We start from the raw sequence: 25,642 nt of genomic DNA on the forward strand, positions 1-25,642 counted from the left end.
TGCGTATGTTCTGTTTTATGTTTAATAATGATTTGCTATAAAACTTGTTCAGTTTTTATCATTTAAAAACATTCTATTAAAGGTCTAGAGAAATGGCTCGTTGTTAAAAGCAAAAGTTTTCCTTCCAGAAACTCCAAGTTTAATTCCTAGCAAATAAATCAGACAGATCACAACAATCTATAACTCCAGTTCCAGTGATGTAAAACTTTCTTCTGTTATATATGTTATATAGGACATACAAAGACATGCCTTAGACATAGACACATGCACATGAATATAAAATAAGTCAGATTTCATCTATTTTATATCAGACATAAGCTTTTCTTCCATTATAATTCCTTCTTGATTTCATAACTATCAAACTTATAACTTCTGAGTAAATGATGTCAAGTGAATCAGACAATGTCAATAGACAAAATAGCTTTTGTTCTTTAAAGATAATTTCACTTTAAATAAACTTACTGCTCAGAATTTTCAAGTGATGTATAACCACAGAGAAAGCATGCCTGCAAAATAAGTTCTATACATATGTAATCTGTAGATCATGTAACATGTAATAATTAAGATATTTCCAAAGTAGATTCTAAAAGCCAAACACAACTAATTTTTATGTAGAACTTTCCCTGGGTTGTAACCCAGAAGTTTTAGTTTTTTTTTTTGTTTTTTTTTTTTTTAATTTTACAATGTGGTTTAAATTTCAACAAATCATAAATATGTTTTCAGCATCTTTTAGCTAAGTTACTTTACACACAAAAGCCCCAAATTCTGTGCAAGTACAAGAATTCTATTCTATTCATATATTTTTTTCCCATTGGATCCATCACACTGAATATGGTCCTTTCTTACAAGTCACTGGAAATTACAGAAATTTCTTATTTATTTATTTATTTTGCATATCAATCCCAGTTCCATCTGCCTCCTTCCCTCCCTCTTTCCTTTTCTCCCCCATCACATGCATCTCTCCCACCCCCCACTCCACATGTAGAGTTATGCTATCCAGGAGAAGTCCTAGTCCCTACTTCAAATAAGTTGACAGAAGTTCTTAATGTTCTCTTCAGCTTTGGTAAATTTATACTGTCTTCTCTTGTCCTCTTCTTCATAAGAATATTTTCTTTAGAGATCATTCTATGTAGATTGCTTCGCTGATCCTTTGAGATTTAAACCTTCATAAAAAACTTACAGATATTTTTCATAACCCATGATTATCTCCTCCTAAGACCCAGGAACAAACACAATGAAATTCAACCACCATGATTAGATGATGGTTTGCATCCAATCAATGAAGTGGTGGGCTCTTTTCATAGTGTAAAAATATCTGTTGTCATAAAGAAAGAAGAACAGTTATAAGCAAACAATAATGATTCATGGTTTCAAATTTCAAATTCATTTTATAATATTAAAGTCAGGCTGCTGTTTTATGTAGCCTGTCTCTGATTTTTCCCCTCTTAAGGAAATTGTCATGAATTTACTCTAACCATGTTTACTTAATTTTTTTTAGTGTTTTTTTTGTGTGACAGCTACAAATAATATTGTAACGATAAAAGTTTGTCCATGAGATTATTGTTCACCATGAAATCTATACCCAATGGTGAATAAGAAGTTATTTGTTATAGGAAGATAATGGAAATAACATATAGGGAATACATTGTTTTTATTTTGATGTTATCTTTATGTCACAAATGTTTAAGAAGCTGATAATAACAGGTATTTGGTATATCCTGCTCTGCGGGATGATTTTTCTTTTCATATTCATGTTTGTATGCTAGACTGAAATTTTTAAGATAATAAAATATTAACCTTAGGTATCTACTGTAGATGACCACTATTCAATACAATAGAGATGCTTTTGTTTCTAAATGAACAAAACTATCTAAGTTTAACAACTTATGGGAAATATATATATAAAAAAAAGGTTAAGCATTTAAGTGTAAAATATAAACAGATTAAAGAATAGAAAAAATTGAGTTGAAAAGATGGAAAAATAGAGTTTCCAGTGAGATCAGACTACCCTGCAAAACCTTCTCAAGTTCCAGCCCAGCCCTCGTCCTCTTCTGCCGGCTATTGGCCAGAGGTGAGTCTGGGCCCAATCGGGGCTGCCTGTCCCCTTCAACCTCTTTTCCCCCCCTCCCCCGCCTGAACTCCCTGGATTGGCCCCTGATCCTGCTGCTCCTGTCTCAGGTCCCCTTTGAGAGCACCCTTGGAGCTCTGATACACCCCCACCCATCCCAACCTCCAGCCTACCCCCCCCACCCTGTGCCCTACCCCACCTACGGTCCTGCCGCTCTGGTTGAGCACTGGGACAGAGGGTGGAGCCAACAGTCCACCCTACTTCGGAGACCTCTTGGAGCAACTCCGAACAAAGGAGACCTGACTATCTAAGTGGGACCACCTGTAATTTCCACCGGCTTGGTCCCTGACCCCGCCTCCAGTCCTCTGCTGGAGTCCCAGGCCCCTCCCAGAGATCCGCCTATCTCTGCAGGTCCACTTGGAGTTCCTGCAGGCAAGATCCTTGACCCATAAATCCGGGCCCCTGCCAAAGAAGGAGGTCTCAGCTGGAGAGCGCCAGTTTCCAGTGAGATCCCACTACCCTGCAAAACCTTCTCAAGTTCCAGCCCAGCCCCTCGTCCTCTTCTGCCGGCTATTGGCCAGAGAGAAGCCTCCTAGAGAGCTTGGACCACACAGAGATACAGACATTGAATCTTTGATCCACATAAGCCCATCTGGGAAGGACCATAGAGAGAGGGAAGAGACACCACCAACACCTACAGGAAGAAACTATGGGAAGAAGGCAATACAAGAGAACACCTAACAACAGAAAGACAAACATGACACCACCAGAATCTAGGGAATCTACACCAACTAGAATGGAACACAACAACAAAGCAGAGGAAGCAGAAGGGTACGACTTAAAAATCACCATCATAAAAATGATAGAGGCCCTCAAAGAAGATGTGAGAAAATCCCTTAAAGAAATAGAGGAAAAAACAAACAAAAAAGTGGAAGAAATGAACAAATTCCTTAAGGAAAGTACAGAAAGCCAAGAAAAAACAATTAACCAGGTGAAGGAAACGGTTCAAGATTTGAAAACCGAAATTGAGAAAATAAAGGCAACACAAATGGAAGGAAAGCTGGAAATTGAAAAGCTGGGCAAAAAATCGGAAACCACGGACACAAGCATAACCAATAGAATCCAAGAGATGGAAGAGAGAATCTCAGGCGCAGAAGATAAACTAGAAGAAATAGATTCATCGACCAAAGAAAACCATAAATCCAACAAATCCTTAACACACAATATCCAGGAAATGTGGGACACCATGAAAAGGCCAAACCTAAGAATAAGAGGCATAGAGGAAGGTGAGGAAGCCCAGCTCAAAGGTGCTGAAAACATATTCAACAAAATCATCGAGGAAAACTTTCCAAATCTGAAGAAGGACATGCCCATGAAAGTACAAGAAGCATACCGAACCCCAAATAGGCTGGACCAAAGAAAAAAGACCCCTCGACATATAATAATCAAAACACCTAAGCATACAGAATAAAGAAAAAATATTAAGAGCAGCGAAGGAAAAAGGACAGGTAACATATAAAGGAAGACCTATCAAAATTACACCTGACTTCTCCATGGAAACCCTCAAGGCCAGAAGGTCCTGGATAGATGTTCTAAAAGTATCAAGAGAACATGGATGCCCGCCTAGGCTACTATATCCAGCAAAACTCTCAGTCAATATAGATGGAGAGAACAAGATATTCAATGACAAAACCAGATTTTCCCAATATGTATCTACAAATCCAGCCCTACAGAAAGTATTGGAAGGAAAATTCCAACCCAAGGAAGGTAACTACGCCCACAAAAATGTAGGCAACAGATAATCCAACTACACCAGAAACCTAGGGTGAAGCAGAACAAATATATTCACAATACCACTGCCAACAACAAACCTAAATCAAACAACCATCAACAATCAATGGTCCTTACTCACCCTCAACATTAATGGTCTTAACTCACCTATAAAAAGACACAGATTAACAGAATGGATATGAAGACAGAATCCATCCTTCTGCTGCATACAAGAAACACATCTTAGCTCCAAAGATAGACATTACCTCAGGGTAAAGGGTTGGGAAAAGATTTTCCAATCAATTGGAAATAAGAAGCAAGCAGGCGTAGCTATCCTAATATCTAACAAGCTAGACTTCAAACCAAAACTAGTCAAAAGAGATGAAGACGGTCATTTCATATTCATCTCAGGAGAAATCCATCAACACAAAGTCTCAATTCTGAACATCTATGCCCCTAATACAAAGCCACCCACATTCGTAAAAGAAACACTACTAAAACTCAAAGCTCATATAAAACCTCACACACTTATAGTGGGAGACTTCAATACACCACTCTCAACACTAGACAGGACCACAAATCAGAAACTCAACAAAGAAACAAAAGAATTAACAGAAGTTATGTCTCAACTGGGGCTAACAGACATCTATAGAACATTCCATCCAAAGACAAAAGAATATACCTTCTTCTCTGCTCCACATGGAACCTTCTCTAAAATCGACCACATACTAGGAGACATAACAAACCTCAACAGATACAAGAGAATAGAAATAGTCCCCTGTATCTTATCGGACCACCATGCTTTAAAATTGGAATAAACAACAACACAAATAGCAGAAAACCTGCAAACTCATGGAAACTTAACAATGTGCAATTGCACCACTCCTGGGTCAAAGAAGAAATAAAGAAAGAAATTAAAGACTTTCTAATATTCAACGAGAATGAGGATACAACATACCCGAACTTATGGGACACCTTGAAAGCAGTGGTACGAGGGAAGTTCATTGCACTAATTGCCCATATGAAGAAAACAGAGGATAGTCACATAAATGAATTAACAGCGCAACTGAAAACCTTAGAACAGAGAGAAGCGAATTCACCCCGCAGGAGATGACGCCAGGAAATAATCAACTTGAGGGCTGAAATCAACAAAATAGAAACCAGGAAAACAGTACAAAAAATCAATGCAACAAAGAGTTGGTTTTTTGAGAAAATCAACAAGATTGATAAACCTTTATCCAAATTAACGAAAAAGCAGAGACAGAACATGTAAATTAACAAAATCAGAAACGAAATGGGGAACATAACAACAGACACAGAGGAAATCCAGACAATTTTCAGGTCATACTTCGAAAATCTGTATTCCACAAAAATTGAAAATTCAAAGGAAATGGACAAGTTTCTGGATAACTATCACTTACCAAAATTAAATCAAGAACAGACAAACAACTTAAATAGACCTATAACCCGAAATGAAATAGAAGCAGTCATCGAAAGCCTTCCAACGAAAAAAAGTCCAGGGCCAGATGGATTCAGTGCAGAATTCTACCAGACATTCAAGGAAGAACTAATACCACTACTCCTCAAACTGTTCCACAAGATAGAAACAGAAGGTTTATTGCCAATCTCTTTTTATGAGGCCACAATAACTTTGGTACCCAAACCTCACAAAGACACAACTAAGAAAGAAAACTACAGACCAATATCCCTGATGAACATCGATGCAAAAATACTCAATAAAATAATGGCAAACCGAATTCAAAAATACATGAGAGAAATCATCCACCATGATCAAGTAGGCTTCATACCTGGATTGCAGGGATGGTTTAACATACGAAAATCTATCAATGTGATCTACCATATAAACAAATTGAAAAAGAAAAACCATATGATTATCTCCCTAGATGCAGAAAAAGCCTTCGATAAAATTCAACACCCTTTCATGATAAAGGTATTAGAGAGGTCAGGGATAACAGGAACATACCTAAACATAATAAGAGCAATATACAGCAAACCAACTGCCAACATCAAACTGAATGGAGAGAAACTTAAGCCAATTCCTCTAAAATCAGGAACAAGACAAGGCTGTCCTCTCTCTCCATACTTCTTCAATATCGTACTAGAAGTTCTAGCTAATGCTGTAAGACAACAAAAGGAGATCAAGGGCATCCAAATTGGAAAGGAAGAAGTCAAACTGTCTCTATTTGCAGATGATATGATAGTTTACATAAGCGACCCAATAAACTCTACCAGGGAACTCCTACAGCTGATAAACACCTTCAGCAAACTAGCAGGATACAAGATAAACTCAAAAAAATCAGTAGCCCTATTTTTTTTCAGACGACAAAGAGACAGAGAAAGAAATCAGAGAAACATCACCATTTACAATAGCCACAAGCAACATAAAGTATCTTGGTGTAACGCTTACCAAACAAGTAAAAGATCTATATAATAAGAACTTTGTGACTCTAAAGAAAGAAATTAAAGAAGATACCAGAAAATGGAAAGACCTCCCATGCTCTTGGATAGGTAGGATAAACATAGTAAAAATGGCAATCTTACCAAAAGCAATCTACAGATTCAATGCAATCCCCATTAAAATCCCACCACAGTTCTTCACCGACCTTGAAAGGATAATAATCAACTTTATATGGAAAAACAAAAGACCCAGGATAGCCAAAACAACCCTATACAATAAAAGAACATCAGGAGGCATCACCATTCCTGACTTTAAGCTCTACTACAGAGCTATAGTTCTGAAAACAGCCTGGTATTGGCATAAAAATAGACAGGTAGACCAATGGAATCGAATTGAAAATCCTGATATTAACCCACACACCTATGAACACCTGATTTTCGACAAAACAGCTAAAGTTATACAATGGGGCAAAGATAGCATCTTCAACAAATGGTGCTGGCACAATTGGATGAGGGTGTGTAGAAGACTGCAGATAGACCCATGTCTGTCGCCATGCACAAAACTCAAGTCCAAATGGATCAAAGACCTCAACATCAATCCAGCCACATTGAACCTCTTAGAAGAGAAAGTAGGAGGTACCCTTGAACAAATTGGTATAGGAGACCGCTTCTTGAACATAACTCCAGGGGCACAGACACTGAAAGAAACAATTAATAAATGGAACCTCTTCAAACTTAGAAGCTTCTGTAAGGCAAAGGACACAGTTGATAAGACCAAACGGCAGCCCACTGACTGGGAAAAGATTTTCACTAATCCTATATCACACAAAGGGCTGATCTCCAAAATATACAAAGAACTCAAGAAACTAGTCAACAAAACACCAAATAACCCTATTAAAAAATGGGATACAGAACTGAAGAAAGAATTCTCAATGGAGGAAATCAAAAAGGCTGAAAGACACTTAAGAAAATGTTCCACATCCTTAGCTATCAGGGAAATGCAAATCAAAACAACTTTGAGATACCATCTTACCCCTGCCAGAATGGCTAAAATTAGAAACACCAGTGATGACTTATGTTGGAGAGGATGTGGAGAAAGTGGAACACTCCTCCACTGCTGGTGGGAGTGCAAACTCATACAGCCACTTTGGAGATCAGTATGGCGGTTCCTCAGGAAAATGGGAATTAGTTTAACACAGGACCCGGCAATCCCCCTCTTAGGCATATACCCAAAGGATTCACATCAATGCAACAAAGACATCTGTTCAACTATGTTCATAGCAGCACTATTTGTAATAGCAAGAACCTGGAAGCAACCTAGATGCCCTTCAATTGAAGAATGGTTAATGAAGATGTGGCACATCTACACAATGGAATACTACTCTGCAGAAAAAAATAATGGTATCTTGAAATTCGCAGGCAAGTGGATGGCACTTGAAGAAACCATCCTGAATGAGGTAACCCAGTCACAAAAAGAGGAACACAGTATGTACTCACTCATATATGGATTTTAGACCTAGATCAAATGATCACCAGCCTATAATTCACATCACCAGAGGAACTAGGATACAAGGTGTATTCTAAGAGATTCATATAAAGTCCCTCACAGAACTGGGAAGGGACAAGTCCCCCAGACCTCAGGTATAGTGGGGGAGGACAGTTAATGGAGAGAGAAGTAGGAGAAAATGAGAGGGAGGAGAGGAAGTCATGTGCGACCAGGAGGATTGAGCCTGGTTAGGAATGGAAAATAGGAAAGATAGAGAGAGACAGAGACAGAGAGAGAGAACATAAAAGAGGGAGCCAATATTGGTTTGAAGATAAAGTTGAACACAAAGAAAGGTCGAGGGAACTACAAGACTGCTCCCAACTAACAATCTCAGCTTCCGTGGAAAGGCTATCATAAATGTCCTTCCTGGAGAGTGAGATCAACAACTAACTTCTCCATGGAGTCCTCAACTAATGCCTGTTGAAAACAGGAGCAAACACCCATACATAAACACTGAGTCAAACTAGAACCCAGAAGCAGATGGAGAGGACAAGACCATGAGGTAGAAGTACATAGAGACAGCTTACCTGAACAAGGAGGAGCTAAGGGCCACTAGACTGATAGCTGGGAAGCCAACAGGGGTCTGACTCGGACCCCCCTGAATATGGCTCTCAGCCAGAAGGTCTGAGCAGTCTAAGAGACCTCAGACAGTGGAGCCAGGATGTATCCCTGGTGCACAAGAGGACTTTGCAAACATATCCCCCATGGAGGGATAACTGCCTTATTCTAGAGACAGGAGAGAACCCCTAGTCCCTACTTCACAGGACCTGTCAGATCTACATGACCCCAACTGGATGGCATTCCCCTACATATTGTATTGTGGTGGGGGGTTGGGAGGGGAGGGTGTTTAGAGTGCATGGGAGAGGGTAGAGAGGGCAAAAGGGGAGGGAAGGAGGGAGGGAGGGCTTGGGGGGAGGGAGGGAGGGAGGGAGGGAGGGAGAGGGAACTGGGATCGACATGTAAAATAAAAAAAAAAAAAAAAAAAAAAAAAAAAACGCTTTGACTCCAAAATTTAAGTTGAAGAACAAGTTACTGGGGAAAAGTATTTCTATTTTTGTTTCCACAGAAAATGAAAAGATGTGGATTCCTTCCAGACTAATGTGGTTTGATCCCACCAGACCGCCTGAAACAGAGTACAAGCTGATCCTACATTCCAAACAGCTGGACAAAACAGCCCTACAGACTACAGCTAGGATATCTGAATCTTCTTCGAATCTCCCAAGACAGCGCCCCTTACCAGCAGGAAGTAGTTTGGAAAGAACGACGCCCAAATTCCCAAATATTGTGTATAAATGTTTGTTTTCATTTAATTGGACTTTGTTATATAAAATTAAATAAAAAATACTCTATATGCATAAAAAAAATTGCAAAAAAAAAAAATAAAACACTATACTACTTTAAAAAAAAAAAGTCTAAGCAATACAGTTAATAGTTACAAAAGAAAATTGTATTTCTGAATTGTCAAAAAGACAATTTAAAGTTTTGTGAGCCATCTTAGTAAACTAGAAACTTAAATGCTTAAAAAAAAAATATTTCTTGTTTTTCTATTTTATCCTATTATATTAACTGTAAAGAGTGTTCTACTTGTTGTACATTTTATGTTATTATAGTGTACATTCTTTAATGCTATAATAAATCATTCCGTAATTGGAAAAAAAAAAAAAGAAAACATGGAAAAATAATATAGGAGTGAGTCAAAAGATATATATATATATATATATATATATATATATATATATATATATACATACACACACAAAAATGACATTGCTGTGTTTCTAAATGAATTTCATAGACCCACAAGTCAATTTTAACATATAAAAATCAGACAGAGGTAAGGATTTTTTTTCCCCAGGATCATGAAATATGAATTTATAGTCAATAGGTTTATTGCTATGGACCTGTGTTGAGGCAGATAGTCATCTCAGAGAGAAATGTTGATCACCTCATGGCAGATGAAGAAAAAGGGAAATAGCCTAAATGGAAGGAGAAAGCAGGGAAATAATTGAAGAATCTGGATATTTTTCTACTTATGATCATAACAATATACAGGTAATGAAGCAGTATTTCTTAGGGTATGAGTGTTAAGATTCCTTATATTGTCTCTCATTAGAGTTCCTGGCACATCTGTCTAGTGCTATCTAATGAGAAGCACATGTCTAGCACCTCTTGTCTTCCTCCCAGCCTCGAGCCTTCTTCACAGAGTTAAAACTAACACTTTTTTACTTCAGGTAGTTGCTGATGAGCCTTAGAGATCACCTAGGGCAAGCAGAAAAATAGTGTAAATGTATTCCTTCTGGAAAAATACAACAATTTGACTTCTTGCAGTTTTTCTGTAACAAGTTAAGTATTTTTGTTTTGTTGTTGCAGTTTTAAGAAATAATTCTTAATATCCTTTTATCCTAGCATACATTCAGTTTGCTGCTGTACTCAACCACACTGTAAATTTATTGCATATAAGTGGACACTTGTCCCTTAAATGTCTATCTTCATTTATGTTCTTAATCTTCAAACATTGCTTATGATCCTGAAATATTGCCTTGACTATAACAAGCAGGTAAAATAAAGCACATTAATAATAATGTGTATGGACAGCTTGGATATACTAGTCCTAAAAGAACACACAAATATCCATACAGTAACTATTGGTGTTTCTACTTTAAGTTCCATTTTCCCTTTGTGCATATCATATAATAACTAAACCCTGTTGAATCTTCTTTCAGAAGGCTTTATTCAAATTGTCAATAAAACTATCTTAGAAATCAACATGTCATCTTAAAAGACAGAAAGTAAAGAAACATTTGCATTTTTGTGACTTATAGCTTGCCTTATAAAATTCATGACTTACTCACTGGAGAATATTTCTCTAAGTGTGCGTTTCTGTCCTCTCTCTCTCTCTCTCTCTCTCTCTCTCTTTCTCTCTCTCTCTTTCTCTTCCTCCCCCCCCACACACACTGAAATCAATGTGGTAGTCACAGTCAAAAACAAAAGAAAATACACATTGGGGAAAGAGTCTTAGTGTTTTATATCAAGTCCATCATATGTTGGTATCTAGACTAATATCACCTTTCTTAATGTTGATTCTTTATTGATGGTTCTGATGTTTCTTCTGCATATAATCATGGTGAGTCAGTTACAATGTTGAAACATCTCTACACAGACAACCAAAGGATTTTTATTGATTTCTCATATCTTGTTCTTCTAAAAACTCCAAGTTATGACTTTTTTCACAGTCAACAATAAAGAACTACCTTTAGTACAACATGAGAAAAGTACATCTACAGCAACTTAACTACTTGAATAAAATCTATAAAGGAAAATTTGAGAGAGAAGAAAATAAACCTGAAATCCCAATGTAGTTTCCATAAAGTCACAGCAAGAACCTAAGTAGTGAAATTAACACTTGCCTTTGGGTATGAGTATCTTACTATTTCATACATTAGGAAACAGACACATTTGCTCACAGGAAAGTAAACTCAAGATATGTAACTTCTGTGCAAATGAGCTCAAGGTTGGAAGAATAACACACATTCTATATCTTTTATCTTCACAGAAGAAAGAAAACAGCAAAATTACAAAAAGTATACAGTTCTCTGCAACTGTTCCCCTCTCTTCCAGACATGGCTTTGAGGGGATAATGCAGATAGCACAGCAACATTGTCCTGGATATCATGACAAGTAATTTGTGGTATAGACGCCAGAGACAATTAACCTTCAAAGGAAATGCAACTTTAAAATGCATACTTCATTGTGCATATGTATAGAGTTACTTCATTGTAACTCTATGGCAGGGCACTTTATAAAGAACAACTCCATATTTAATCACAGCTGAGGATTTAAACTGTGCAATGAGTTGTGTTCAATGAAGAAGTGTCATATCTTTAAGGAAACTCATAAAAGAAGAAGTTCTTACATTGTGAATTAGGGCATAGAACAGTAGCCTAAGATGAGTGAAAAATTTAGTTTTCACTCAGATGTGACAATCATCATCTTTGCCGCATTTGAATTCTAAATCCCTATCTGCCTCATTATAAATAGCATTACAAAAGTGTTCATTAATGGTAACAGATTACCCTTTGCTTTTCTCTAAATACCTGACATTGTTATTTTATATTTTTACTCTACAATATTATTCAGAATTCATAGAAGCTATGTATAACTCTCTGAAATAGCATAAATACTGAGTCTTATGTATATGTAATGATGAACTTTTAAGAATTTTCTATAGATATTCATGCAAAAATTACATAATTTGAGGTAGTCTTTCACAATGCTCTCTCACTATTTGTAATACTATTTTCCTGTTTCTTCTTATTCCTAAATTCACTGCTTATTTACTACAATATAAGCAAATATTATATAGTACAACAACAAATTATTCAAATTGTGATGAACTTTTCTATTTGATTCTACATAGTTAATGAAAGCAATATGAAGTAAAGATCAATTATATTGTGAAGTAGAGAAGCATACATTCAAAAGATCATAAAGAATGAACTCAAGATAAAATTTATAATCAAACAGTAGTAACTAATCAGACACTAAAATACTTAGCAAAATGAGATATTATATCTGCATATTTGAAGTGGGTAGAAAAATGGTTTTAAAAAGACAGAGAGTTGCTGGGTGTGGTGGCACACACCTTTAATTCCAGCACTCAGGAGACAGAGGCAAGGAGATCTCTCTCTGTGATTGCAAAGTAAACCTGGTATGCAGAGTGAATTCCAGGACATATAAAAGTTACACAGAGAAACCCTGTCTCAAAAAATAAAAAATAAAAAGTAAAAGAAACAGAGTAATAATAAAGCCTCGTAAAGAAGAAAAGCTCAAAGAGAATCTTATACTGTATGGCATTATATTGTCTTTATATCGTTTGACTGCTGAGGAAACAACTGTTAAAGGAAACACTGCTGGATTAATTCAATTTATATATTTTAAAAGTGCTTTAACTTCAAAATTTAAGTCTCAGGACAAGTTACTGGGGAAAAGGGTTTCTATTTTTATTTCTACAGAAAATGAAAAGCTGTGGATTCCTTCCAGATTGACATGGTTTGATCAAGCCAGACCCCCTGAATCAGAATTCCTGGTAATCCTACATTCAAAACAGCTTGAACAAGGCAGCCTTGCAGACTATAGCCAGGTTTTCTGAATCTTCTTAGGATCCCCCCAATGACAGTGCCCCTTATCAAAGGAAGCAGTTTGGAAAGAACAATGCCCAAATTCCCAAATATTGTTTATAAATGCTTGTTTTCATTTAAATGCGGTTGGTTATAAATGGTTAATGATCACAGCCAATTCTTTTTAAAGGTAAAAAGGAATTGTGGTATAGATATGAATACTTTGTGTTGGAATGGATTTTTATTTATTGATACAAATTTAAGTTCAATTTTGTCACGTGTATATTTCTCCTCTTGTTTAGGTATTGTGTTTAATAGCTCATTTAAAAATGTATAACACCACAGATTATAGATCATTACCTATAATAGTCAAAACTTATAGTTAAGTTACTTAGGATTTCTAGATATACAGAGATGTATTTGAGATAAATAGGCAATCTTCAAACCTTTCAAAGACCTACAGAATATGGCATTTAAAATGGTTTAGGGTTTTTCTTGACAATGAGACATAAATACTCCTGGCAACACCACCTGCACCAGAAAGGGGAAAGGAAGATGGACATTAAAGAAACACCTTATGAAGTTTACTTCCAATGTGGCAAAACTAGCCATTTGTACAAGATATTGCTCTTGTCTGGACTGTTTGACTTTATGCAATATAATCTGGACATGCAGGACCCACAGATAAATGAGTTACAAACTGCCATTAAATAAGACAGTTTAAAGTTTCCTGCTTTGCTAAAGAGTCTTTCAGACACACTATGTCCTATGGGCTGAAGATAGAAGATTACAGAAGAACTTCAGGTGACTGACCAGGCAGTGAGTTGTCTCTGTCATTTCTAGAGATTATATACTATCCTTCTGTGGTCTTTGAAGGAGTTGAACACAGATAGTTATGGTTATAGGTTTCCTTAGTTAGGATTAAAGAACTTTAGACTCACAAAGATAGAATGGATGATGAAATATTTTCTTAAATCTTACTAAATGTTAATGGACTAAACATTGTTAACTGTGATTTTTATTTGATAACTGTTGTAAATTTTGCTATGCTAAAGTTAAAACCCTTGTTTTTATTTTAGACAGAAAAGAGGAGATGATGGGAGATGTCATTCTATAAATATGTTTCTCATACTGCTTAATGAATAAAGCACTGATGGCCAATAGAAAAGCAAGATAGTTGGGGACTAGGAGACAAGGAGGAGAGAGAAGTAGTAGGAAGGAGTCAAGATGGAGAGACTGGGGAGAGCACAACACCATCCCATTCCCTGATAAGATGAAACCAAGTGGTAGTACTTAGATCAACAGAAATGGGTTAATACTTAAGACAGATCTATCCAATAAGAACCTAGTACCTAGCCAACAGAATTATATCAAATACAGAGTCTCTGTGTGTTATTTAGGCCTGGTGTGTTGGCGGAACAAGACCAGCAGCAGGCGGAAAAACCTACTCCTTATAGACATCTGTTCAACTATGCATGTAGCAGCATTATTTGTAGTACCAAGAACCTAGAAGCCACCTAGATGCCCCTCAAGTGAATAATGGATAAAGAAGATGTGGCACATTTACACAATGGAATAATACTCTGTGGAAAACAACAATGGAATCTTGAAATTCACAGGCAAATGAGGGAACTTGAAGAAACCATCCTGAATGAGGTAACCAAGTCACAAAAAAAGCATCATGGTATGTACTCATTCATATCTTGATTTTAGACATACAACAAAGGATCACGAGCCTACAGTTCACACTGCCAGAGAAACTAGGATACCGAAAGGAAAAAGGAACAAGATCTCTTGAACTTATTGGGAGTTGAAGGGTTGTGAGTGGAGAGGAGGCAAAGAGAAAGAGAAAGAGAGGAGAGGAAAGCATGTGGGGTTAGAAAGATTGTGTCAGAGGAGGAATAGATGAGAGAGAGAGAGACATAGATGGAGATACAATAAAAGAGGGAGCCATTGTAGTTTTCTAGACAAAACTGTCTCTAGAGAAATGTCCAGAGACCTACAAGACTGATCCCATCAAACAACTTGAGCAACAATGCAATGGCTACCATAAATGCCCGTCCTTGATAATGAGATTGATGATTAACTTATCCACCATCATAGAGCCCTCATCTAGTAGCCACTGGAAATAAGAGGCAGACACCCACAGCTAAACATTGAGCCAAACTGGAATCTAAATGCAGAGTGTGAGGACAATACATAGCTACAGAAACCCACAGAGACAACTGAACTGAACTAGGATGAGCTAGTGGGACCCCAGACTGATAGCTGGGAATCCAGCATTGGACCAACTCAAACCTGCCTAATTTGAAGGCCTGATCAATCATATGGACCTCTGATAGTGCCCAATAGGACTTTGGGAGCACGTGTCCCATGGAGGAATACTCTTTTAACCTAGAAGCAGGAGGGAGGTTCTAGTTCCTACCGTAAATACTTGACAGATTTAGATGATCCCTCCAGGAAATCATTACCCTACATGTGGAGTGGGGTATTGAAAATGGGATGGAGGATGGTCAGGGGCCATGGGCGGATGGAAGAGAGGGAGGGATGTAGGGATGGAGTGGGAACTAAGCAAGAGTGGAGCAGTATTTATTAATGCTTGAGATATTAGTCTTTCACAAAAACACTCTAATTATTATTTTAATTGTATTCAGAGAGAACTTTGTATAGTTGGTCCTTTCTTTATATTAATTAATTTATTTTTATTTTTATTTTATATATCCATCCCATTTTACTCTCCCTCCCTCCATCTTTCCCTCTCTTCCACCCTCTCATGCCCCTGATAACCTTACCGCCCATCATCCCCATATGATTTGTTCTTTAAATTAAAAAATTACTATTCAAGCTGCAAAGATTCTAATAACCCGTCTTCATGTAAATCTATCCTGTGATTATAGAATAACACCACCATTGTTTCACAGGGGCACCCTGTGTGGGTCATGCTATTTGCTGCCCAAGACTGGTGAACTTTCAAAATTTAATGTATCTATCCACTATGTGGTAGATAGCTACTAAATTAATGTAAAGGATTGAAAGAAATTCAATTTTTCTTTTAAGCAAAAGTAAATTAAATTTAGAAGAATGCTTAAAATTAGTTTACATTGTTGAATCTTCAGTGAAAATTTATGTTGAAATGAATGTTTATTTAGTAGGCTTAGTTAAGTACAGAAAATCATACAAGGATTCCACAGCTGAGTGTTCTTGGGATATTTTTTAGTTTAAATATATTATGTTGATATTTGATAAGCAGAAGATAAATTTGATTCTCCATATATAATGTCAAAATTAATAAGAATTAATTATTTATATTCACTCTATTTTTATTTTTCTTTCACTCATATATGTTTTCCTTTATGCTATACTAAACACCCAACTTTTGAAACATTACAGTCATTGCCTCTTATGGACCAATGTATGCTTAACAGTTTCAGAAATAATTATTAATGACATATAAGAAAAAAATGAAAACTAGATATTATTCATATATTAGTAACTACTGAAAAAGATAAAAATGATTTTAATTACCAATAACTTTAATTTTATAATTAGATGAGCAGAATTCTAAAATAATTAGGTAGCTTTGCATATAATCTATAAGTGATATTTGTAATGGTAAATTATAATAATAATTGGATGGAGGTGACCTTTCACATTTATTTTCTTGAGTAGAGAATTTTCCATAATCACAAAAAAAAAACTTATTAGTGTAATTTAGGAGGAATAGAAAAATTTAGGTTTTATTTATTAAAAAGATTAATAGTCCTCTTTAGTACTTAGTTTCCCTTAATGCAAAGTAGATAAAATTCACAAAACATAATGAGTTATTTCTCCACTTTTATCAGTTCAATTAATAGTCAACATAGTTTACAACAAAGTGCAATTATATATTTTAGAATTTTCCACTAGACTAAAATTGCATAATATACAGTAATTATGAGACAATTGTTTCATAATATTTGATTTTATATAATTGTAATTTTCATAAAATTATAAGAATGTTTGGAAAAAATTAGATAATCTCTTTTACTTTGGGAACTTTTTAATATGGTAAAAAAAAGCATCATTATGTCAGTCCTTTGAAATTTTCTCCAAATTCTTATTTAACCACTTCTTCCATTGTAAGACATTTAATAATTTTCTCATATTTTAGCTAGAAGAAATAATACCTTCATGATACTGAGGCAAAGATTAGGAAGAACATGTGACTAATTAACCTTAAATTGTTCTGACATAGTTACAGGCACATAAAACAGAAGTTTGTTGTTGACTTACTTACATATTTCTCTTTTAGAACTGTTTCCCTTTGAAGTTCATTTCACTGATGCAGTTTTTTAATAGGACATAGTTTACAGTTGGTTCTTCTGTGCACTTTACATATTTTTTATCATGAAAATAAATTTATTATTGTTATTATTATTATTATTTACAAATTGAGAATTGGGGCTATAATGATTACTCAGAAGATACATGCTGCTACAAACAAACCTGAGGACCTTAGTACACTTAGTGGAAGTTGAGATCTAATCTTGAAATATAATCTCTAATCTTCACATACCTCCATGTAAGACCCACAAACATGCACCCACATGTGCTTATACCCATGCCAGCAAACACGCATATTTAATAAAAATGTAAATATAAAGAAATGTAATATATGTAAATATAAAGAAAAAAATAATGGTATCTTGAAATTCGCAGGCAAGTGGATGGCACTTGAAGAAACCATCCTGAATGAGGTAACCCAGTCACAAAAATAGGAACACAGTATGTACTCACTCATATATGGATTTTAGACCTAGATCAAATGATCACCAGCCTATAATTCACATCACCAGATGAACTAGGATACAAGGTGTATTCTAAGAGATTCATATAAAGTCCCTCACAGAACTGGGAAGGGACAAGTCCCCCAGAGCTCAGGTGAAGTGGGGGAGGACAGCGAATGGAGAGAGAAGTAGGAGAAAATGAGGGGGAGGAAAGGAAAACATGTGCGACCAGGAATAATGAGCCTGGTTAGGAATAGAAGACAGGAAAGAGAGAGAGAGATAGAGAGAGAGAGAGAGAGAACATAAAAGAGGGAGCCAATATTGGTTTGAAGATAAAATGGAACACAAAGAAAGGTCTAGAGAACTAACTATAAGACTGCTCCCAACTAACATGTTGAGCTTACGTGGAAAGGCTATCATAAATGTCCTTCCTGGAGAGTGAGATCAACAACTAACTTCTCCATGGAGCCCTCAACTAATGCCTGTTGAAAACAGGATCAAACACCCATACATAAACACTGAGTCGAACTAGAACCCAGAAGCAGATGGAGAGGACAAGACCATGCGGTAGAAGTACATAGAGACAGCTTACCTGAACAAGGAGGAGCTAAGGGCCACTAGACTGATAGCTGGGTAGCCAGCATGGGACTGACTCAGGCCCCCCTGATTATGGGTCTCAGCCAGAAGGACTGAGCAGTCTAAGAGACCTCAGACAGTGGAGCCAGGATGTATCCCTGGTTCACAAAAGAAATTTGGGAACATATCCCCCATGGAGGGATAACTGCCTTAATCTAGAGGCAGGAGAGAAGCCCTAGTCCTTACTTCACAGGACCTGTCAGATCTACATGACCCCAACTGGATGGCATCCCCCTACATATGGAATTGGGGTGGGGGGATGGGAGGGGAGGGTGTTTAGAGTGCATGTGAGAGGGCAGAGAGGGTAAAAAAGGAGGGAAGGGGGGAGGGAGGACTGAGGGGGAGGGAGGGAGGGAGGGAGGGAGAGGGAAGTGGGATCGATATGTAAAATAATATATTAAACTAAAAAAAAAAATGCTTTGACTCCAAAATTTAAGGTGAAGGACAAGTTACTGGGGAAATGGATTTCTATTTTTGTTTCCACAGAAAATGAAAAGATGTGGATTCCTTCCAGACTAATGCGGCTTGATCACGCCAGACCGCCTGGAACAGAGTACAAGCTGATCCTACATTCAAAACAGCTGGACAAAAACAGCCCTACAGACTACAGCCAGGATATCTGAATCTTCTTCGAATCCCCCAAGACAGCGCCCCTTACCAGCAGGAAGTAGTTTGGAAAGAACGACGCCCAAATTCCCAAATATTGTGTATAAATGTTTGTTTTCATTTAATTGGACTGTTATATAAAATTAAATAAAATTAAAAAAAAAAAAAAAAAAAAGAACCTGGAAGTAAACCAGATGCCCCTCAACTGAAGAATGGATACAGAAGATTTGGCACATTTACACAATGGAATACTACTCTGCGGAAAAAAACAATGGAATCTTGAAATTCACAGGCAAATGTATGGAACTTGAAAAAAAACATCCTTAATGAGGTATCCCAGTCACAAAAAAGAGGAACATGGTATGTACTCACTCATATATGGATTTTAGACATATAGCAAATGATCACCAGCCTATAATTCACACTGCCAGAGAAACTAGGATACAAGCAGGAATCTAAGAGATTCATACAAGGTCCCTCACAGAACAGGAAAGGAACAAGATCTCCTGAGCATATTGGCAGTGGGGGGCAGTGAGTGGAGTGGAAGCTAGGAGAGAGAGAAGGGGAGGAGAGGAAAGCATGTGGGACTATGAAGATTGAGTCAGGGGAGGAATAGATGAGAGAGAGAGAGAGAGAGAGAGAGAGAGAGAGAGAGAGAGAGAGAGAGACAGACAGACAGACAGACAGACAGACAGACAGAGACCATAAAAGAGGGAGCCATTGTAGGTTTGAAGAGAAAACTGACTCAAGAGAAATATCCAGAGACCTACAAGACTGACCCCAACTAACAATTTGAGCAACAGTGGAAAGGCTACCATAAACACCCTTCCCTGATAATGAGATTTATGACTAACTTATCTACCATCATAGAGCCCTCATCTAGTAGCTGATGGAAACCGAAGCAGACACCCTCAGCTAAACTCTGAGCTGAACTGGAATCCAGATGCAGAGAGAGAAGACAAGACCAGGTCACAGAAACCCACAGAGACAGCTGACCTGAACAAGAAGGAGCCAATGAGCCCCCAGACTGACTGGGAAACCAGCGTTGGATTGACTCAGATCCCCTGAACATGGGTCTCAGTTAGAAGGCCTGGGCAATCTAAGGGACCTCTGACAGTGGAACCAGGATGTATCCCTGGTGCACAAAAGGACATCAGGAGCACATTCCCCATGGAGGGATATTACCTTAACCTAGAGGCAGGAGGGAGGGCATAGACCCTACTCCAAATAACTTTACAGATTTTGTTGATTCCTCCTGGAAGGTACCCACCCTCCCTGTGGAGTGGGGGGGGGATGGGATGGAAAGGGGGATGAGAGGGAGGGACAAAAGGAGGGAAAGGTCCTGGGATCAATATGTAAAATAAGAATAAATAAAGAAATAAATACCCCCCCAAAAAAAACAAATTCAAGTATAACCTGTTAGGTTTTCTATTAAATATCACATGCCAAATATAATTCTAGTTATTTATGTCATGCCTATTAAGGTCTATAAAATATATGCATGCGATGAATCAAAATATTTTCAGACTGTTTCTTGAATATGACCATATTGATTTTGTAATATCTTTGAAATCTTAGAGAAAAGATATACCTTATTGAATACCTTTGTTTTAGACAACACAAAATATTTTCAAAATAGTTGGACTGTCCTACTTATTACAACTTTTCACAAAGATTACTATCTGCTGAGGTAAAAAAAACATCTGTCTACTGATAATAATTGCAGAATTTTTAGCCCATTGGCCTAGAAACAAACATTTATCTTAATATAAATATTAAACTATAACTTTATTAATTTGTATGTTAATTACCAGTGAATGTTAACTAAAGAGTTGTGCTCCTGGAGTTTGAACATAACAAACATCCTAATTTGAGGACGATTGAGAATCCCAAAATTTTAACATTTCAAGTTATTTGATATTTCACAACTATGTTATTTTGCCTTCAATTGTCAATTATCTCTCCACAAACGTTTGCCAAAGTTCCAAAACCAACATTAAATAGAGCATAAGGTTAAAAGTACCTACACTTAATCAAAGAACTGTGGAAGTAATTTAAACATGTCAAAGAACAGAAATACTACTTTCTATTACACTGCTATTTTATCTGCATTTCATGTAAAAGATAGATTACAATAGAATTAAAACTTGCTATATTCTTTTACTATAAATTTCTCACATCGTAATTATTCTTTATTTTTAAGCAGAGTATTGCTAATGCAGTAAGACTACCTTAATTTGGTTCTCATAGTTGTATTATGTTTTTACATGTGGTGCACATAGTATTTGTTTTGCAAAACTTAACTTTGGGTTGAATTTAAGGCTCCATTCAATAAAGGAACATTTATGTCTCCTTGTGGATATTCAAATCCAAACAGTTTACAATAGTCTAACTGATACTGGACCTTGAATAATGGTATTGTTTTTACTAGAGGAATAGTAAAGATACTATTGAAAATGCCATTAAAATTTCCACAAAAATTTGACAACTAAATATAAATACATAGATTAATCTTCCATAAATTAAAATAGCAATGGCTTTGTATGACATTCAGTGTTTCTGGCACATTGTTGTATCAAAGCACACCTTGTAATGTGATGGTCCACCTCATCATCCTTATAGAATATAAGTAACAATAGGAACATTACCTTTTGTATTGTTATGATTCCTTCCTGTGTGTCTTTGTCCACAGATATCTTGAAAATCCCCAAACCATCACCATCCACTAATTTGTATTCCATTTCTGCATTAACTCCTATATCTGCATCAGCAGCTTTAATTCTGGCCACAACTGATGCAACAGGCAAAGATTCTGGAACATTATACTGATAAGATCCTATGAAATGTCAAAATAAAGAATTAAGAGTACATTTTAATCCTCCTCTTTCAAGAACTACTGGTTTTCTTATTCTTTTCCATAGTATCATATTGTTTTGTTTTCCCAATAAAGAAAAGCTAGGACATTTTAAAATAATTGTTAAGCATCATGAAGCCTCAATAAATTTGAGGATCATGGTGAAGTAATAATATGTGATGGAATATAGATAACCTGATGAAAATTAACGTTTAGATATAATAATCAACACAATAATATTGAATAATAAAATGCTGCCTGCTACAAATATCCAAAGGCATGACTAATATTTCTGATCATTAACAATGGATTTATTTAGTATCTTTTATAAATATACTTACACATAACTGGACAAGCACTTGTGGGAATGGTAATATGTATTAACTCATAAAGTCTTAATATTCTTTTAGAGAGAAGAGTTGAATTTGTGAATTCTAAAGTCATGATTTTGTGTGTGACAGTGTAAAATAATAAGTAATATTATTTTAAAGGGGACAAATAAATGAAAAACAGAAATAACATATACAAACATATTTTACTGTTTTTCCTTTTACTGATTTTCACCCTTTTCCATATAAAAAAATTGAGGGGCATGTAGAACAAAGTAGGGATGCCACAGAAGAATATGTTCCTTGACAATTTGCTTCTAATATTTATTTTTCTTGCCCCTTAGACCTACCTCATAGTCTATTAGTTGTAATTCCATGCTGCATTAGCAGTTTGCCATATGAAACGGACAATCTTTAAGATGGATGTAGAAAAGAAAGGGAACACTGTCATTTTGGACTGTGATTTTTGAATACTGAATACTGCAATTTTTAAAATGATGGTATTATATCTGTAACATTTTCAATGGGTTCCTTGCACCCATGGAAGTATCATTAATACAACTCAGAGACTTCAAGGTTACAGTAATAACTAATTTTCAGAAAAATCTGAGATAAATAATAATAAAAAATAGAAATGGCATGATAACTGTTTGAATTTCTTTACTTTAGAATCCAGGAAAGGCTATGAGACAATGCCTTTCATGTCAGAAAAGCATGAGAAGCACAGGTACAGAAAGTGACAACACCATCACTTCATTACCTTTAGAGAGATGCAGTCGTCATATTACAGGGAACATAAGATAACAATAACATTCTTTTCAAAAACTGCTCCCTTTGTCCCATGGTAAGCCATAAAATGCATAAAGGGAAGTTTTATGATTTTGACAAAAAACCTGTGTTTTTTTCTATCCTTTCTGGAAGTACTATAATGTTTCTTCTAAAATAATACAAGTATCAAATATACTATATCTATATCTATATATTAAAAATAACAGCTTTTATTGTAGCTCAAAGTGATTAGTTTATATTATTTTTTCTCTCTTGGTATGGAATTTGATTCCCTGCTTCTATTGAATAACCATATAAGAGACACTGGACAAACAGACTAATCTTTGAGGTTTAAGTCAATGGCAGTTAAAGTCACTGGGGAAAAGGAGTAGTATTCCTTAAAGTAGCCAAGTGCAAGATAATCTTGTACTAATATGACCTGCCTATTTGCCCATGCTCATGCAGACAATGTAAAGTAAGTGCAGAGAGTCACATACAAGCAAACAGTATTTAGCAGACTCACTGGAACGAAGGCTGTTCCAAGGAAGAGGGAAGGTAATAAGAATGGGTTATTAGGGAGACTATTAAGGCACATTATATATGGGGTGCAATTATAAAAATAAAAAAGAAATATATAGAAAGAAATGAAAGAAGGAAGGAAAATAATACATTCTAAACAAGTTTCACATGTTACAAAAACATGTAGAAAAGAAGTGTAGAATAAAATTTTTTTATAAAAAAAGCACAGCTACCCTGAGACTACAGGTTCTCATTTTTATTTTTCTCCTTATTTCTTGATAAATCCAAAGACACTTAGGCCAGGTACTCATCTGAGGGTGGATTCCTGATGCTTGTGATTCATTATTTTTTAGACATTAAATTTGCATGATAGAAATATGGTAAAACTCTAAAAGAAATGTGTATGATATGGTTAAAATGCATAAAATAAGCATATTATTTTAATAAGATGAATTGCATCAATTTGTGCACTTAATGTTAATTATTCAAAAAAGCTTACTTTAAAAATAACCACTACTGTTTTAAACATAAGCAAAGTATACCATATATATATATATATATATGTATATATATATATATATATATTGGTATGTGAAAACAACTATGGATGCACACTATGAATTAAAAAAATATGTATATATTTAGAATTATAATTAATACTTATCAACAATTAAAAGTATAAATAAATTCAAGGCAAATTGTTTTGTATTTATAGATATTATCCTTCCTATTTGATATTCTAAACTTATGCCCTTGATAAAATAGAAAATTTAGAAATGTCATATGAGTCTTTTGCCTGTTCTTGGGACCCTATTCCTCCTGCTGGCTTGCCTCAACTAACCATAAAATTGGGATTTGTGCTTAGTCTTATTGTAAATGCAGTATCAGTTTGATATACATTGGCCTTTTTCTAAAGAGGAAAGGAAGAGGCATGGTTCTGTAGGAGAGAGCAGGTGGCCAGGAAGGTGTGGGAAGAGAGGAGGGAGGCAAGATTGTAATTGGATGTAATATGTGAGAGAAGAAAAAAATGAAAAAGTATTTTAAAAGAATTGTAAAGATTATTTTCAGCTAGTCATCGCTTAAAACAACTTACTTCTTGGAAAGCGAGGTGGGTTATCATTCACATCCGTTAGGGTCACGGTAACTGAAGTGGTTCCCGATAGTCCGCCGTTTTGACCAACCATATCCTTTGCCTGAATGACAAGCAAATACTGGTCTTTAGCCTCTCTATCCATGTTTGGAAGAGCAGTCTTGATGACTCCTGTAAGATTTTAAATCTCAGTAAAGAGTACCATGATTCACTACATTATATAGCAGCAACAAATACCCATAAAGGAACAACATGCCCTGATCACTTGAAATCTTGTGTTTGTGGGTTTTTTTTTGTTTGTTTGTTTTTTTGGCTTTCTTTCCTATTTTAGCAAAGATTAGAGGTCATGGGTGTACATATAGTTTATATGTTCAGATTCACATTGTACGTGTGTGTGTGTGTGTGTGTGTGTGGTGTGTATGTATGTGTGTGTACACATATAAACATTATACTAAAAAGTAGAGAAAAGTGTATAATATGGTCTCGGTATTTGTTTGAGAAAAGTAGTTTTAGTTTTGCTGCACTGATTACCTCCTATATGACCTGAATAAACTTTATGCCCAGCCTTAATATTGCTTATAGTTCCTGTCTGTAGTCCCAAAGTTCTGATGTTTATTTAACTTGCTGTCAGAAGGACTGACAAAGAACATCTATCTTTATTATAATCTCATTTGCATGTTAAATAGTAAACCTTCACATTTTGAGTAGTTGGCAGTTGCCATAGTGATAGCTAGAAGAAACCATGCAAATAAAAAGAAAATTGCATTTAGAAATTTTAGAAAATTTTCATGCACTCACAAAAAAAAAAAAGTGAACATTTTTTCCATTTGTGAGCCTATCCCTTTTCCTTTGCTCTGTTTGATATCTTTAACCTCTCCACATCAAAATGATTCAGATGCTGATTGGCCATTTTAATCTCCTACTTTGACTACACTTGGGCAAATCAGCTCTACAGTAAATTGCAGGCTATCTTGGCTAGAGAGTGAAACTTTGTATCTAAGAATCAAAACCACATGGCCAGATGGAGAAAGTCTATAATCCCAGCATGTCAGAAGTAGAAAACAAGTGATCAGGTGATCAGGGCATTCAATTCTCAATGAGGGTGAACTGCAGAACAGTCTGGATTACTCTGTTACTACAATCATCATCATCACC

At 36.0% G+C, this 25,642-nt stretch overlaps 1 protein-coding gene across 1 annotated transcript in view; it reads right to left on the reverse strand.

Annotated features, from left to right (window-relative positions):
- Cdh7 (cadherin 7) overlaps positions 1-25,642 on the reverse strand; it is a 151,325-nt gene that overhangs the window by 53,614 nt on the left and 72,069 nt on the right. Inside the window, exons 4-5 of the mRNA XM_051203901.1 lie at positions 24,491-24,658; positions 21,576-21,763 (exon numbers count right to left, since the gene is read on the reverse strand). Of these exons, the coding sequence (XP_051059858.1) occupies positions 21,576-21,763; positions 24,491-24,658 (356 nt within the window). The remainder of the gene's footprint in view (positions 1-21,575; positions 21,764-24,490; positions 24,659-25,642) is intronic.

The sequence above is a fragment of the Phodopus roborovskii genome, unplaced genomic scaffold (genome assembly GCF_943737965.1).
Source record: "Phodopus roborovskii unplaced genomic scaffold, PHOROB, whole genome shotgun sequence".
Classification (NCBI taxonomy): Eukaryota; Metazoa; Chordata; class Mammalia; order Rodentia; family Cricetidae; genus Phodopus; species Phodopus roborovskii.